The sequence below is a fragment of the Trichechus manatus genome, unplaced genomic scaffold (assembly GCF_000243295.1).
Source record: "Trichechus manatus latirostris isolate Lorelei unplaced genomic scaffold, TriManLat1.0 scaffold00177, whole genome shotgun sequence".
Taxonomy (NCBI): domain Eukaryota; kingdom Metazoa; phylum Chordata; class Mammalia; order Sirenia; family Trichechidae; genus Trichechus; species Trichechus manatus.
In genome coordinates, this window is record NW_004444113.1 from 2,431,561 (window position 1) to 2,448,593 (window position 17,033).

At 43.3% G+C, this 17,033-nt stretch overlaps 1 protein-coding gene across 4 annotated transcripts in view; it reads left to right on the forward strand.

Moving 5' to 3' along the window:
• Nucleotides 1-13,900, forward strand: part of IFNAR2 (interferon alpha and beta receptor subunit 2) — a 76,064-nt gene extending 62,164 nt beyond the window's left edge. For all 4 annotated transcript variants that reach the window (XM_023741308.1, XM_023741306.1, XM_023741307.1 and 1 more), the window contains 3 exons: nt 559-724; nt 5,427-5,557; nt 12,233-13,900. In XM_023741308.1, coding sequence (XP_023597076.1) covers nt 559-724; nt 5,427-5,557; nt 12,233-12,922 — 987 coding nt within the window. In that variant the 3' untranslated portion in view covers nt 12,923-13,900. The remainder of the gene's footprint in view (nt 1-558; nt 725-5,426; nt 5,558-12,232) is intronic.
• The last annotated feature ends 3,133 nt before the right edge of the window (nt 13,901-17,033 follow it).

A 17,033-nucleotide genomic window follows, 5' to 3' on the forward strand; every position in this document is an offset into this window, starting at 1 on the left:
ACGTTGCCGTTGAGTCAATTCCAACTCATAGCCACCCTACAGGACAGAGTAGAACTGCCCCATAAGGTTTCGTAGGAGCGCCTGGTGGATTTGAACTGCTGACCTTTTGATTAGCAGCCAAGTTCTTAACCACTGTGCCACCAGGGTTTCCAACCACAAGTGAGTGGCCTTAACAAACAGAAATGTATTTTCTCACAGTTTAGGAGTCTGAATTCAAGGCACCAGCTGTAGAGGAGGGCTCTCTCTCTCTGGGCTCTGGGGGAAGATCTTTGCCTCTTTCAGCTTCTGTTCCTTGGTGATCTCCACGTGGCATCTGTCTTTCCCCCATTTGTGCTTGCTTGTCTGTGTGTCTGTGCCGCTCCTTACATCACTCAGGAGAGATCAGGTTTGAGACATGCCCTACACTGACATGGGTCATTAACATAACAAGAAACCCCAATTCCCAAAAGGGATTACATCCAACACGTACTTTGGGGCACGCAATACAGTCCGTAAGAGCCTGCTTCTAAATGAAATTATTGCTAAAATCTTAGTGATTTTTGCTTCTTGTTTTTACAGCATAAACCCAGAATAAATGGAAACATCACTGGAGATTTCATTTATGTCATGGACAAGTTAATTCCAAACACAAACTACTGTGTATCTATCTATTTTGAACCAAAAAATCTGGGAACAATAACAAAATCCCCCCTAAAATGTGCCCTCCTTCCTGGCCAGGAACCAGGTATGTTTGTTTTTGAAAATTCGTGTTTTGCTTTCATTCTGAGGGGAAACCTAGGTAAAGAAAAGAACCTAAAAGTCAGGGACCACTAAAGGTATGTCTCCCAGTAACGGCACATCACAGGTGTCTTCTGCTGGCTAGTCTCTGAATACATGGTGGAGTCACCTAAGCGGCTGTTGTCATAACTTAGGGACAATCAGATATCTACCTTTATTTTATTTCAGGGAGTTGGGATTAAGTTCCGTGCTGTGTGTCCTCCAAAAAAAAACCAAACCCGTTGCTGTCGAGTGGATTCTGATTCACAGCTACCCTCTGTGTTACAGGGTAGAACTGTGCTCCACAGGGTTTTCTTGCCTGTAATCTTAACAGAAGCAGATCGCCAGGCGTTTCTTCCACAGCACCACTGGGTAGGCTCGAACCACCAATCTTTCAGTTAGTAGTCAAGCACAAACCAGGAACCTTGTATGTTCTTAGCTCAAGCCAATGCTTGAAGATGTAGGTCGCCCTGTGTGCAACAGCATCAGAGGGTGAAGTATTGGATACGATCCAGTTGGGGTGTGGTTCATAGATGTGGCCTTTCAGAGATGAAGGGAATCTTGCCAGTGTGGACAAGTACATCACTGGTGAAAGCTGAAAGCCCTTCTGTTTCAGAGGCTTCTGAGCGGTCAACAGCGTGATCCCGAACTTCCTGCCAAATGGAGAAATCGCAGTGAGAACAACTGGCTTCGTTAGGGATATTCACTGCTGACGAAGTTTCTCCGGAAGTGACTAGGTCTCCAGCTGTCTCACCAAAAGTGAGCATCTGTGAAACTGTCCCCCACAGAAGCCTTCTGAATTTCCCAACCCCGAGTTTCTTTGACGTTCTGATTTACCAGAGTAAAAATAAGGTGAAATTTATAAGGAAATGACTTACAGGTGGTATGGCTTATTTGTGGCTTGAATGAGATACGTGAAGCAGTACCTAGCACATAATGGGGAACCCGTGGGTGGTGCAAAGGATTAACACGTTCCGCTGTAACCTGTCGGCATCCACCCAGAGGTACCTCAGAAGAATGGCCCAGTGATCTACTACTTTGTTGTTGTTGTTGAAAATATACATAGCAAAACATACACCAATTAAACAATTTCTACATGTACAATTCAGTGACATCGGTTACATTTTTCAAGTTGTGCAACCATTCTCACCCTCCTTTTCTGACTTGTTCCTCCCCCATTAACATAAATTCACTGCCCCCTAAGCTTCCTATCTAACCTTTCAAATTGCTGTTGTCAATTTGATCTCACATAGATAGTTATTTAAAAGAGCACAATGCTTAAGGCAGATACTGTTTACTAATTAAGCTAAACTGTTGTTTGGTTTAAAGAAGACTTCAGGTGATATCTTTGGTTTAAGGTTAAAGATTATCTTAGGGCAATAGTTTCAGGGTTCATCCAGCTTCAGTGTTCAGTGGCTCCAGAAAGTCTGGAGTCCATGAGAATTTGAAATTCCATTCCACATTTTCCCCCTTTTGATCAAAACATTCAGTAATGGTAGCCAGGCACATCTAGTTCTGGTCTCATGGGAAAGGAGGCAGTTGTTGGTGATTTACTTCTGAAACATCAGCCATTGAAAACCCTATGGAGCACAGTCCTACTCTGATACACATGGGGTCGCCATGAGTCAGAATCAACTCGATGGCAGCTGATTAGTACATAAAGGTGCTCAATGTTCCCAGTAACTACAGGATAGTGTGATTTTATTCCCCAGTGTTCCTCAAAGTCAAATGAGGAACAAACTGATTTTCAGAGAAAAAGTATCTTAAACCACCAGCTTAAATTATTCTTATAATGCCAATTAAATCTGGGCAAACATAAAACAGAATATAGACAGACTCCTTATGCAGGTAAACTAAACCCAACCAGTTGTCAAGTCGACTCCAACGCTTGGCTACCTCATGTGTGTCAGAGAAGAACTGTGCTCCAGAGGGCTTCACTGGCTGATTTTTCAGAAGATCACCAGGCCTTTCTTCCAAGGCACTTGAACCTCCAACCTTTCAGGTAGCAGCTGACCACATTAATTGTTTGTACCACCAAGGGATCCTTATGCCTATAAAAACCAAAAAAAAACCGACTGCTGTTGAGTCAATTCCGACTCACAGCGACCCTACAGGACAGAGTAAAACTGCCCCATAGGGTTTCCAAGGAGTGGCTGGTAGATTCAAACTGCTGACCTTTTGGTTAGCAGCCAAGCTCTTAACCACTGTGCCACCAGGGCTCCCCTCATGCCTATAGCTCTTATAAAGTAAGCCCAAACAAATGTACATACTATATACAAACAAAACTGCAAAACCAATAAAAATCAAATTAGTAATAGATGGGCAGGCCCCGGGTTACGAACCTCTGATTTATGGACAACTCATGCTTGCCTTTAATGTTATATAAGTGGGCCATCCCTTTGAGACAATTGAACCAACCCCTAAACCAACTTCTACTCGCAACAAATTCTTCATCACAGTCACCTTCACTTGCTGCACGTGCAGCTTTTAAATCATTAAAAAGGCTTTGAGCCTTTTGTTGCACTGAAATAAGGCTAAATAAAAACCGTACGTACCTGTTTTGACTTACCTACAAATTCAACTTAAAGGCATTCTGGGAAACAGTACGGTGCTTCCTTAGAAAGCTAGAAATAGAAATACCATGTGATCCAGCAATCCCACTCCTAGGAATATATCCTAGAGAAATAAGAGCCATCACACAACCAGACATATGCACACCCATGTTCATTGCAGCATTGTTCACAACAGCAAAAAGATGGAAACAGCCTAGGGGCCCATCAACAGATGAATGGATAAGCAAACTATGGTACATACACACACAACGGAGTATTATACAATGATAAAGAACAACGATGAATCTGCAAAGCATCTCACAACATGGATGAATCTGGAGGACATTACGCTGAGTGAAATAAGTTAGTCACAAGAGGACAAATATTGTATGAGACCACTACTATTAAAAACTCCTGAAAAGGTTTACACACAAAAAGAAACAATCTTTGATGGTTACGAGGGGGTGGGGTGGCGACGGAAAAACACTAAATAGACAATAGATAAGTGGTAACTTTGGTGAAGGGTAAGACAGTGCACAATCCTGGGGAAGCCAGCACAAAAAAAAAGAGTTAAAGGCAGAGTTAGAAATGGATCTCATCCTAACCCGGGGACTACCTTATGACGAGACAGATGATGGTTTGCTGACACTCAGTCCCTATTTACAAGGTGACTGTGTTGCTGACTGCAAAGCCTCGGATTCTTTGGAGGTAACACGCTCTGCTCATCTCTTCTCCCTGCTGTTCTCTGTTGCACCTACTAAGAAATGTTCACGCAGCAGCGTGTTGTGACGTCATCACCTCTCCTTGGTGTGAACACATCATTTTGGGTGTTAAGTCAGTCCCTACTCTTTTGTCATTTCCCAAGACAGGTAAAGGAGTCCTTGGATGGCAAAAATGGTTAAGTCTTTGGCTACTAACCAGAAGGTTGGCAGTTCGACCCCAGCCAGAGGCACCCTTAAGAGAAAGGCCTGGCAAGCTACTTCTGAAAGGTCACAGCCGTGAAAATCCTACGGAGCATAGTTCTACTCTGCACACATGGGGTCACCATCAGTCAGGGTCGACTTGATGGCAACTGGTCTCTGAGTGTGCAAATGGTTAATGAGCTTGGCTGCTAACAGAAAGGTTGGAGGTTCAAGTCCACCCAGAGGCACCAAGAAAGAAGGGCCTGGCACTCTACTTACAAAAAATCAGCCATTGGAAACTCTCTGGAACACAGTTCTGCTCTGCAACATATGGGGTCATCATGAGTCAGAATCCACACGATGGCGACTCGTTTGGTTTGGTACTAGTTTTTAGTTACATAACTATCGATTTCTTCTCAAACCACGCAGACATAAGGGGAAAAGGGTTGAACTTTTCCAAAGGAATTTTGACCAAGAAACTAAGGGGGACTTGTAACAGAACAAGGAGGTGCTGCAGAGTCCTGATTTGGGTCCTGGCTTGGCCGAAGTCCATCCACAGAAATGACCCAGCTGCTTTTTTTCAGGCAGATTTTCCCTTTTTCTGCTTCTTCCTGCCAGCAGTGCATACCAACATGTAGCTATTAAGTGTTTGAAATGTGGCTAGTATAACTGAGGAGCTGAGGCTTACATTTTATTTAATATTGATAAATTTCAAATTAAATAGCCACACGTGGCTAGTGGCTGGCTACCATATTGGACAGCGCAGTAGTAGCTTGTAATTATACACTGAGATGAATTTTATACTTTTAAAAACAAAATTTGTTATTTTATCACTTAAAAAATATGTATGTATATATATATACATATATATATACATACACACACTTGGATTAGGAGCCCTGGTAGTGCAGAGGTTAAGAGCTTGGCTGCTAACCAAAAAGTTGGCAGTTCGAATCCAGCAGCTGCTCCTTGGAAACCCTATGGGGCAGCTCTACTCTGTCCTCTAGGGTCGCTATCAGTCAGAATCGACTGGACAGCAATGAGTATATACTTGGATTGCTTTCCATTCTTCTGTATTAACAACACAAAACTGGTTTTTCAAGCTTTTGCTTCCTTGTTCTTACCTTCCACCACCAGACCGATGTGCATGTATTCCCCTCTATGACTGTTTATTGGATTTATTTTGAAATAAAGTTATATAATTTTTCATCAACAGAGTCATCAGAATCTGCCAAAATAGGAGGAATAATCACTGCGTTTTTAATAGCAACTGTCTTCATAAGCAGCGTAGTAACACTGAAACGGACTGGTTATCTATGCCTAAGACTTGATCTCCCCAGTGCTTTGGTATGTAGTTTGTCTGGGTTTGTTTGTTATTTTTTAATTTCTGTCTTTATTTTTTATTTTAACTTAAATATTTTCACAGAAGAAAATCTCATTTTCTGAAAACACCACAGTTATATATCAACCCGGGTTCTTTTCCATCTCTATAAACATATTTTGCCATTGTATGTGTATGTATGCATTTTGTTTTCTTTTTACACTTTGTCTACATATTGTTTTTAATGATCACAGTGTTCATCCTTACTAATGTATCATTTTTCCCTCAACCATTTCTCAGCTGTAAGGCGCTTGGATTGATTTCTTTTTCTTTTCCTTTCTTTCCTTTCTGTCTGTGGCCATTATGAGTAGTACAATGAACATGTTTATACAGATTATCCTTTTATTTTGGACTGCTTCAGTAGAGCACGTACACAGAGTGGATTTATCTTATAAAAAGACATGATAAAATACATCCCGTATATAATGTCATTAGTGACGTCTAACTGTACACATTTCTCCAAAGCGCTGCCGACACCAGGATCGAGCCTTTTTCCTACTTTTGTTCATGTATGCCGTGTTTAACAGCCCCATGTAGTCGCACCCATTTGTGTTAATTTGTTGTCATTGGGTGCTGTCAAGTCGCTTTGGACTCATATAGAGACCCCGTGCATTACAGAGTAGAGCTGCCCCATAGGGTTTTCTTGGCTTTAATCTTTACAGAAGCAGATCGCCAGGTCTTTCTCCTGCGGAGCTGCTGAGTGGGTCTGAAACACCAACCTTTTGATTAGCACCCAAGCACTTAACTGTTCCACCACCAGGGCTCCTTTGTGTTAATTTAACTACAGCTTGCTCCGCGTAACGTCCATTCGGGCAACGTCTGACCACATATACCTCTGTGGTCCCATAAGGCTATAATAAAATAAAATAAAATCAAAAACCCGTTGCCATTGAGTCGATTCTGACCCATAGCGACCCTGTTGGTCAGAGTAGAACTGCCCCATAGGGTTTCCAAGGAGCACCTGGTGGATTCAAACTGCCGACCTTTTGGTTAGCGGCCATAGCTCTTAACCACTATGCCCCCAGATTTTCCAGGGCTATAATAGAATTGAGAAGTCCCGATCAGAGAACAGGTCATAGCAGATGTATCTACCATCAGTCAAATGTTTGTCATAGTATATAGTATATAGTGTACCTTTCTATGCATAAAAACATTAAAGAAACATTTCCAGCTACACTAAAACATCTCCAACATAATACTACAGTAATAATAATGTTCCCATGCGTGTCGCAATTTGCGCCTGTTGATTATTACGAACCATCGCGTATACCTTGAATTTTTAATATAACAGCCTTGACGGGTTGGTTCGTAACTATGGGTTTTACTAAGTTGGGCGTTCACAACCCGGGGACTGCCTGTATATAATATGGTGACCACACAACGTCCAAATCACGTAATGTCCTATCTCACAGAACATATCATGGACGTTAAACAATGCATGACTGTGCTAGTAAAACCAGACACTTTCCTTGTCTTCATTTCCTCTTCCTAAGGCACATGCTTTCTGTTTCGAGCCTTTGACCCCTCAGCCAAGTCTGGGTATTGATCTTAAACCACAACCTTTGCCGTCAAGTCAGTTTGGACTCCTGGCGACCCCATGTGTTACAGAGTAGAACGGCTCCATAGGGTGTTCTTGGCTATCATCTTTATGAAAGCAGATCACCAGGCCCTTCTTCCATGGTGCCATTGGGTGGGTTTGAACTGCCAACCTTTTGCTTAGTAGTCGAGCACAAACTGTTTGCATCACCCAGGGACTCCTGGGTATTGATCTTACATATTCCTAAAACCTCTTTATGCCTTTTAAATCAGCTGTTTTTAACCCATCATTTATTATTTTCTCTACCCTATTGCATTCTTTTCATATTAGTTTTATAAATTTTCCATTCAGAAGTATCTTATTTTTCTATGTTTGAACTAACTCACCGGATTCTGTTATCTACTGGTTTTTCAACACCCATTTATTTAAATCTCCTTTCAACCATTCATAAAATTGTACTCTTCTTTTCTTGTTTTTTTTTTTTTTTGTGTGTGTGTGTGTGGATTGCTTGGGGAGGAGTGGTTGACAGAGAAGGGAGTCTCTATTTTGGGAGATTTTAATTACATTTAATATTTGAATCTAGCTGGCATTTGGGTGTGCTTCATGAGGTGTGGATGGCTCTGTGTTGGGTTTCGTCCTCAAAGTGATCCCTGTCTTGGAAAATGGATGTTTTTATCCATCAGCGTAGCACAGCTACCCCTCAAGTGTTCGAGTCGTAGCTTTACTTCCAGCCTACATTCCAACTCCTCCTGGCATGCATTGCTTTGGCCATGAGATCACAGATAAATCCTACTCCAATTCATTTCTCACTACAGCCTTGAGATCTAAAGGTCTTCAGCATGGCCCCCAGCACTCTTAACAGCCACATCTTCCCCACTCCCAGGTATTCTCCCAGGTCTCCCTGGGGTTCCTTCCTCTTCGAGTTGGGTCTATATTATACGCCAGTGGCAATTATTCCTGTTTTGTCTAAGCCCATGTAATAAGAGGAGGTGTTTTTATCTTGTGTCTGTTTTTAGCAGAGGATGCTCCTGGCATTTCTCCATTAAAAGTCATTGTTCTATAGTAAAAAAAAAAAAAACTCTAAGAATATTAAAACAGAATACTTTAGACCTATTGTGTTTGTGTATGTGTGAATAATAGCTGTTGAAAATTTTAAATGGCATCCTTTTTTGTTTTGTTTTTGTTTTCTTGCATTTCACAAGTATTTATTGAGCATCTACAATGTGCTAACATGTTCTAGAGACTGGGGATGCAGAAGTGAAGACAACAAAAAGTCCTGCTCTCAAAGTCCGAGGGGGAGGAGGAATGACGATTATTTATAGATAATACGATTGTCTAAGTAAAATACTCAAATGAATCTACAGATAAAACATTAGGATGAAAAAGAACGCTAAGCAAAGGTGTTAGATACAAAATCAATATGCATTTTTACATACAGTAGTTGCAACATTCAGTTAGAAAAGAAACATAAAGTTGCTTTTCACCATCCAAAAAATAAAATACACAAATCACGGGTATACAGTTCCATGAATTTTACAAACTGAACACATCCGTGTAACTCATGCCCGGCTGAAGAAAGAGAACGTGACCAACAACCCAGAAGCCCCTCTCTGCCCCCTTCCAGTCACTACCCTCTATGAAGGGCAAATACTATCGTGAACTCTAACAATGTAGATTAGTTTCACCTGGTTTTTAATCTTATATAAATGGAATCATACAGTTTAAAAAAATACGGTTACAGTAACAACAAAAAATATTCTCAAAACATCTGAGGAATAAATCTAACAGAAGATGTACAAGCCCTTTGTGAAAAGCATTAACAAAGACCTAATCAAATGGGAAGGAGCCCTGGTGGCACAGGGGTTAAGCACTCGTCTGCTAACCATAAGGTCTGTGGTTTGAACCCACCAGCTGCTCAGTAGGAGAAAGATGTGGCAGTCTGCTTCTGTAAAGGTTTATAGTCTTGGAAACCCTGTATGGCACTTCTGCTCTGTCCTGTTGGGTTACTGTGAGTCAGAATCAACTCGACAGCAACCAGTAATCGAATGGGAAGCCCAAAAATAGACCATACATACAAAAACTTGATTTATGGGAAAGTGGATATTGCAGATCGGTGAGGGGAGGAAGGGCTAGTCAATAAATGTTATTTATATGGGGGGAGATGAAATCGGATGAAATTTCATTTCATGAAATTCCTACCTCACAACATGCACAAAAATCAGTCCCAGGTAAATTAAAGACTAATGTAAAAGGCAAAACTATAAAAGTTGTAGAAGGCAATATAGGAGATTCTGTATGACTTTGGGGCAAAGAAAATTTTCTTCAAATGCAAAAACCATAAAGTAAAAAAAAATTGAAAAATTCTCTTACATTAAAATTAAGAATTTCTTTCCATCAGATGTCATAAAGAGAGTAAAATGATAAACCACAAACTGAGAGGAAAATATATGTAACAAAATAATTCACCAGCAATTGGTGTCCAGATCTCATTAAAAATTACTATGAATCAATAAGAAAATGACGAGTAACCCAATAGAAACACCTGTTGACATAACTGAGATTTACTTTTTCTCATCTTCATTGCATATATTAGCCTTGCATTTTTTCAAAGTAAATAAATCCTCCTATTCCTAGTAAATAATTGTTTTGTTATGTTATTTTCTTGTTTCTACAATCTTATTTATGACTTTTACATTTATGCTAATAAATGAGATTGGCCTAATTTTTTTTTCTGATGTAATCTTATCTCCTTAAATAATTGGCCAGTCTGTCCCTTCAGTCTGCATTTTGACATAATATAATTTAGAGATTATTTTGTTGTTAGAAGGCTTGATAATGTTCTCCAGTTAATCCATCAAGGCCAAGTGCCTTTTTGGAAGTCATTCTTTGGAAACGTTTATGATTTCTTCCTCTGTTAATTGCCTACTAAAGTTCTCTATTTCTTAGTGTGTCCTTATATTTTGGAATTTTTTAAGTACTCATCCATTTGATTTGATTATCAAATTTATTAACCTACATTACCAAATCCTTCTCATTTGCCAGCTTCTCCTTTATAATTTCTGATTTTATCAGTTTGTGTTTTATTTAATCTTTTCGTGGATTAACCCAAAATTTATCTGTTTTATTAATCTCTTTTATACCTATTTGCTTGACTATTCTCATTATTTTGTAGTTTGCTAGTGCATCTGCTTTGTCTTTTCTGCCTTTATTCACTTTCCAATTACTGCATTCCTCTTCTTGATATTTTAAGTTCAAGCTTAATATATAGTTTCTTTTTCTTTTTTTATTAGTAACATAGACTTTTAGAACAATAAACTTAAAATCCTAATTCTAACTCTTTCTTAATTCCATCATTCAACCTAGTAGCATGGCTTACTTTCTTTGTCTCTTTGGAAATGCTGAGCTTGTTCAGTTGTGTCCAAAGCTTGTTTGCAAAGTACTTTTTGATCTTCAAATTCTTAAGGCCCCATAACCCCAAAGAACCCAAGTCCCCTCTCCTAATGCACTTCTCTCTCCCTCTCTAAACAGGTAGGATTTCAGTGCTGTTGAGGAAAGTTTAAGCGGATGTGGGTATCTTTCCTCTGCCTGTGGGCATTCTCCCCAAGGCTGGGTCTCGGTGGAGCAGGGGAAGAGCAGGTGAGGAGCAGGTTCATCAGAGTGAGGCCGGTGCAGGCCCAGGACAGTAAAGAGGAGGACGATGCGGACGGTGATTCCAGGTCTTGGAAAGGAATCTCGTGCCCACCCTACTTACCCTTCACCCCGTTGTGGTCAGTTTTGGTGAGGAAGGATCCCCCAACTGGGTGAAACTCAGCTTGCCTCATTTTATCTTTACTCACTCTACCTTCTGTGTCCTGGGGGCGTTTTCTTCCAAGGGCCCTCTCGGCCCTCAGCCTTTACCTTTCAGGGATCGTCAGCATGTAAATTCCTCCAGACCAAGGGACCCACATTCCCCTGCCTTTAACCCTGACGGAGTGGGCTTTCTAGAGTTCATCCACAGCCCTTTGACACCCCTTAAGAATGTCTTGGCAATGCACAATTGGACAAACTCTCAGCTTAAATGGAGAGATGTCCCTGCCCTGCAAGCAGACAGGTGAGAGGAGGGAGGGAGGGAAGAGTGGTCAAGAGCACCGGCCCTGCAGGCCACCTGCCTGGTTATAAATCCAGCTCTGCCACTTAGTGTTCACGGACCTCGCACAAGCTTCTAACCTCTCCATGCCTTATCTTCTCATCTTTAAAGTGGGAATAAGAAGAATAAACCTACTTCGTGGAGTGCCTTTGAGGGTAGAACGTATCACAGTATCTGTAGAGCACCAAGAGCAGTACCAGGCAGTAGTGAGCACTGTCTACTGTTAGGAATCTCTGGGTGGTACAGACAGTTACGTGTGTGACTCCTAGCCAGAAGGTTGGTGGTTCGAACCCACTCAGAGGCATCTTGGGAGAAAGGCCCGGGAGTCTGCTTTCACAAGGTCTCAGCCTTGAAAACCCTGTGGAGCACAGCTCCACTCTGCAACACATGGGGTTGACATGAGTCAGAATCGACTCAACAGCATCTGGTTTGGTTTTGGTTTTATCTGCGGTCATGGCTGTTGTCGGGGGACGTTGAGGCGGCTCTGACTCGCGGCAACCCCACGTACAACAAAACGAAACACTGCTCTGTGCTGTGCCATCCTCACAGTAGTAGGTATGTTTGAGCCCATTGTTGCAGCCACTCTGTCATCCCATCTCGTTGAGGGTCTTCCTTTTTTTTGCTGACCCTCTACTTTACCGAGCATGATGTCCTTCTCCAGGGACTGGTCCCTCCTGATACCACGTCCAAGGTATGTGAGATGAAGTCTCACCATCGTCGCTTCTAAGGAGCACTCTGGCCGTACTTCTTCCAAGACAGATTTGTCCGTTCGTCTGGCAGTCCCTGGTCTATTCAGTATTGTTCGCCAACACCACAGTTCACTTCTTCAGTCGTCCTTTTTCGTTGTCTACTGTTAGCTGCTGCTGTTGGAGTCAGCATCATCACCATCCTCATCGGCATGCAGCTACTCTCATTAACTTTTATTATATAAAAAATAAAGAGCCCAACCTCAGAATTAAAACCTTTTTTTTTTTTAAGAATTTTTCTAACAGGCCAACCCGGATTTTTCTGGAGCTGCCACCACTGGAAGCCGTGGATACAGTGGAGGTCATTTACGTCAGCCGAAAGAAGAAAGTGTGGGACTACAATTATGACGAGAGTGACAGCGAGGAAGAAGCCACCCCGACAACAAGTGCTGGCGGTTACACCAGGCATGGACTAATCCTCCAGCCCCTGACGCAGGCCTCCACCTCCTCGCCCGACTCTGAGGAGTCACAGTTCACAGACCCAGATGTGGATGAACCTGACCTGCCAGAAGACGAGGCCGAGCCCCTACTGGTGCCAGGGCCCAGGGCCGAGCAGTCGGAACCCGCAAGTGGACCCTGTGAAAGGAGAGCGAGTCCGCTGCAGGACCCCTTTTCCAAGAAGGACAGCAGCGCCACCGAGGGGTCTGAGGACAGGATAATCTTCAATGTGAATTTAAACTCTGTGTTTGTGCAGGCCCTCGATGATGATGGAGACGTCTCTCCAATGCTTCCAGAAGAGACAGTTGACCTAGAGGACCCCAGTGAGATGGAATCAAGCTTTCTGATCGCCAGGGAGGACGGGATGCCACCGCCCTTCCCCAGCCCCTCGGAGGAGTGCCTAGGGTCTGAAGATGCTTCTTCGGAGGAAAGCGACACTTCTGAGTCGGATGCTGACATCAGGGACGGTTATATAATGAGATGATTCTAAAACTGTTTAACTGGAACTGACAAGTAGCTGTCACAGCGCTCTCCGTTCTTGCCCGCCTCCTCGCCCATTTGTGGCCTCGAAGTGTTCTCCAAGGGAAGGGGTAGAAAACTGTAGAATCGGGTCAGTTCTTGCCTGTAACATCATCTATGCAGACTCCCAGTGTGGGATACATGGTAGCATTCAGTGCATTGTTTACATGTTCAGAGTGATACACTTGGAACGGAAATTTCCCTACCAATTCCCTTTGCTCTCCTGTACTTACAATGTATCTGTGTGAGGGCTGCCAGGGTAAGGAGCAAGTCTCCCTGTGCTTTGCAGGGTGGGCCAGGGCCATGTGCTATTTCCAGGAAGTAGTTAAATGGGGCAAGGGTGGGAGCCAGGAGAAAAAAGGAAAAATCCAGCAGGTTTCACACGGCAGGAGCGGCCAGCAGTGCTTAGTAAGTGGAGTCCCCCCCAGCTGTGTGTCCCAGCAGGCTCCAGGGGAGTGCAGCAAAGGGGCAGACAAAGAGGTGACGAGGGAGGACCTCCGGAGAGCCGAGGAGGCGACACGTGAGGGAACAGGCACAGGCACGTGGCGGGGGCAGGGCGGTCCAGCGGCGGGGGCAGGGCGGTCCAGCGGTGATTGGTTCTGTGACTAATCTTTGGGCTGCCCCCAATGTCTTCTGCCTCCTCCACTCTGGGATTTGGGCTCAGACCCCTGTTCCCGCCCTCCTGAAGTCGAGTGGGGAAGCCAGACACACACATACACAAGTAACTCTACTGCTAGGCAGGTGGCACACGGGAAGCATCCAGATAGGGGAGAGGAATGGAACCTCAGCGCCCTATTTTAAGACTAAAATAGAGTCATGGACCACGACAACCACAGCCCCCACCAGACTGAGTCCAGCACAACTAGATGGTGCCCGGCTACCACCACTGACTGCTCTGACAGGGATCACAACCGACGGTCCTCCACAGAGCTGGAGAAAAATGTAGAACAGAATTCTAACTCACAAAAAAGACCAGACTTACTGGTCAGAGACTGGAGAAACCCCCAGAGTATGGCCCCCAGACACCCTTTTAGCTCAGTAATGAAGTCACTCCTGAGGTTCACCCTTCAGCCACAGATTAGACAGGCCCATAAAACAAAGCGAGACTAATGGAGTATACCAGCCCAAGGGCAAGGACTAGAAGGCAGGAGGGGACAGGAAAGCTGGTAATAGGGAACCCAATGTCAAGAAGGGTCAGTGTTGACATGTCATGGGGTTGACCTTCATCTAAAGCACAATAAAAAGAGAGTAAATGTAAAAGTGCTTCTAGGTCTTCAGAAGAAATACGCCATAAAAGCCCTAGAGATCCTCTTCAAATGATTTAGGAAGTGCTGTGTGTGCCCACTCCAGATGTCCTACATGTAATGACAGTTCCCATGAATCTGAAAAAGCAAAAATGTGAAGTTCTAGAATGCCATGTAGCAAACAGTACACAGACTGGGACGCAGGTGCTACTCTGTCCCCCATTTCACTGTGTGACCCTGGGCACTTCGCCTAGCCTCTCTGAGCCTTGGTTTCTTCTTTTATGAAACTGAGGAGACTGGACTAGGTAATCTCCAAGCTCCTATGCTTCTAGGAGAAATAATAAAAAGTATACAGGTGGAGGTAGTGCAAACCTGACAGGTTCTCCTTCCCTTCACCCCAAGAGCAGCTTTCTCAGACCTTGTCCTGGGCCTATTCAAGAGCAAAAAAAAAACAAATTCTACATGTCCTAATTCAAGGGCTTGGAATTGATTATTTTTACAGTTGCTCTAAAGTAACTCAAAGGAGAGGGCTGTGAGAAGGGGAGCCCTTATTTAACAATAATGAAATTCTGTGGGAAATGGATCTTAACATATGCACAGTCCATTTCTCTGCCCCCGGCTCTGTCTGTCATGTTTTGAAAGATTTCCAGATTGATCTTTTGGGATAACCTCTTTATTGCTGCTTTCATGTATACCTGTGTGGGTGTATATATATGTGTGTATATGTATATATATATTTTTTTTTAATTTTGTATAATGGTTGGAGGTTGGTAAAGGGTAATACAAAAATACTTTTAATACACTCCTGGTGATGGTCTTCAGAGTTGTTTCTCAGAGTGTATATATGCAGATTTGTGGTTCTGCTGGCATCTCTGGCGTTCCCAGCTCCCAGTAACTCTGCCCTCCCATGGTAGCCTGCAAGAGCCTAGGGAACATTCTGCCACCCTCTGCTCACATAGCGTGTTCAGACGTTGGTGACGGGCCACCCTATGTTACCCTGCTCTGGGTTTTCCAACCTCACCACTGCACAAGTTGAGAAAGGAAATTAAAATGTTTTCAGCGTACTGAAGGGAGTCACTGCCAAATAAAGGACTTAGTTTTTTGTTGTTGTTTATGGAGTAGGGGGAGACTAAAGATTGTTGGCTATGATCTTTATGGAGAAGGTCCCCGGGTGGCATACACCCAACCGCTAACCTAAAGGTTGGTGGTTTGAATCTACCCAGCAGTACTGCAGAAGAAAAGGCCTGGCAATCTGCTGCTGTTAAGATTACAGCCAAGAAAACCCTATGGAGCACCAGTCTACTCTGACAAACATGGGGTCACCGTGAGTTGGAATCGACTCGATGGCAACTAGCGTGTGGGTTTGGTTTTTTTCACTTCATGTAACCTATCAGTAAGGCCCTTCTCTGGGGCCAGCTGTCTAACATTCTGAGCAGGTGCTGAGCTTTTGGTTTTTCAGGAGGAAAACCTTTTTAAAAAAGGCCAAATGTTTCTTAGAAGAGTGAAAATGGAATTCTCAGTTTACTTCAGAATGGATTTTTTTTAATTTTAGTTCTGAAGCTACCTAATTCAGATATGCCAGTAACTCCGATTCTAAAATTTGTATTCACAGACCTATGGGCTCTTTAGTGGAGTGCTTTTAAATCATTTTATATGCGGGGGGGCGGGGTATGGAAGCCAGGCGGTTCACTGGAGAAAACTTGGGGAATACTGAATGGTTTAAAGAAAAGCCACCCCCACCCATAATTTGACCACTCAGATACAGCCCCTGGGTTGGTGTTTTCGGATTTATTTACTGTGCACAGGGGCGGATTAACCAGCGAACACGCCATGCGCAGGGGCTTACAGTGAGCAAGGTATGCGCCGGCTTAGTTGTGTTTATTTACTAACCTGTAGTGACCAAGTTCACACGGGTGATATCGTGCGCTACAGGTTAGTAGATCAACACAATTCAGCCTGTGTGTTCCGTGCTTATGCTGTAGGGTAAAAACATCACAAAGTTTAGTAAAGCAAAAAGAAAGTTTTATTCCGCCTGTAATCAAAAAGGCAAAAGTGGGGAACAGACAATCATGCTGCCAGAACCATGTCTGCCCAAGTCCAGAGAACATTACAGAATAAGCAAAAGTGGGAAAATGGACAAGCATGCTGCTAGAGCCATGTCTGCCCTGCCGGTACAGAGCCATCGGTATAAACATTACAAATGGACAAAAACATTGGAAGCTTCACCTTTTCACAGATTGGCTAGAAACTGTGATCCCACATTTTGAACTGCCTTTCTTAACAATCATGGGTACAGGTCTCAGTACAGTCAGGAGACAGTCAGGAGGATCTTCACTGATCCAACAAATTTCTATTCACTAAATGCTAATAGAAAAAGAGTGAAAAGTCTTTCGTGTTCTGTTTGAATGGTTTATGTGAAAGGTTCCCTGAAAGATATTTTCCAAGATTATTTTAGCTGTTGTCTTTATACCTCAGGGCCCAGTTGATGTGTCCTTGTGAGCTCAGCTCCAGCTGGGCCACATTCTGTATGCTCAAGGAGAGGGGAATAATGATTCCAATATTATTTTCTAAATCACTTACTGGGTAATCTGTCCCTGACTCTGCGTTCCTTTCAAAGCACACATTTAATAATTTTCAGGATTTTCCCCCATGTCAAGATACTGTGCATCTGTTTTGCAACCTCCTTTGCATATCAGTGTTTACCACTTACATGCAGGTTAGACAAGATCTCCCTCCTCCCCGGGGTCTTCTCCTGCCAAGCCCGTGACCAGTGGGCCTCTCCAGCTCCGCCCCGGCGAGAGCCAGCGCATGGGCAGAGCCCGGCGGGGGGGC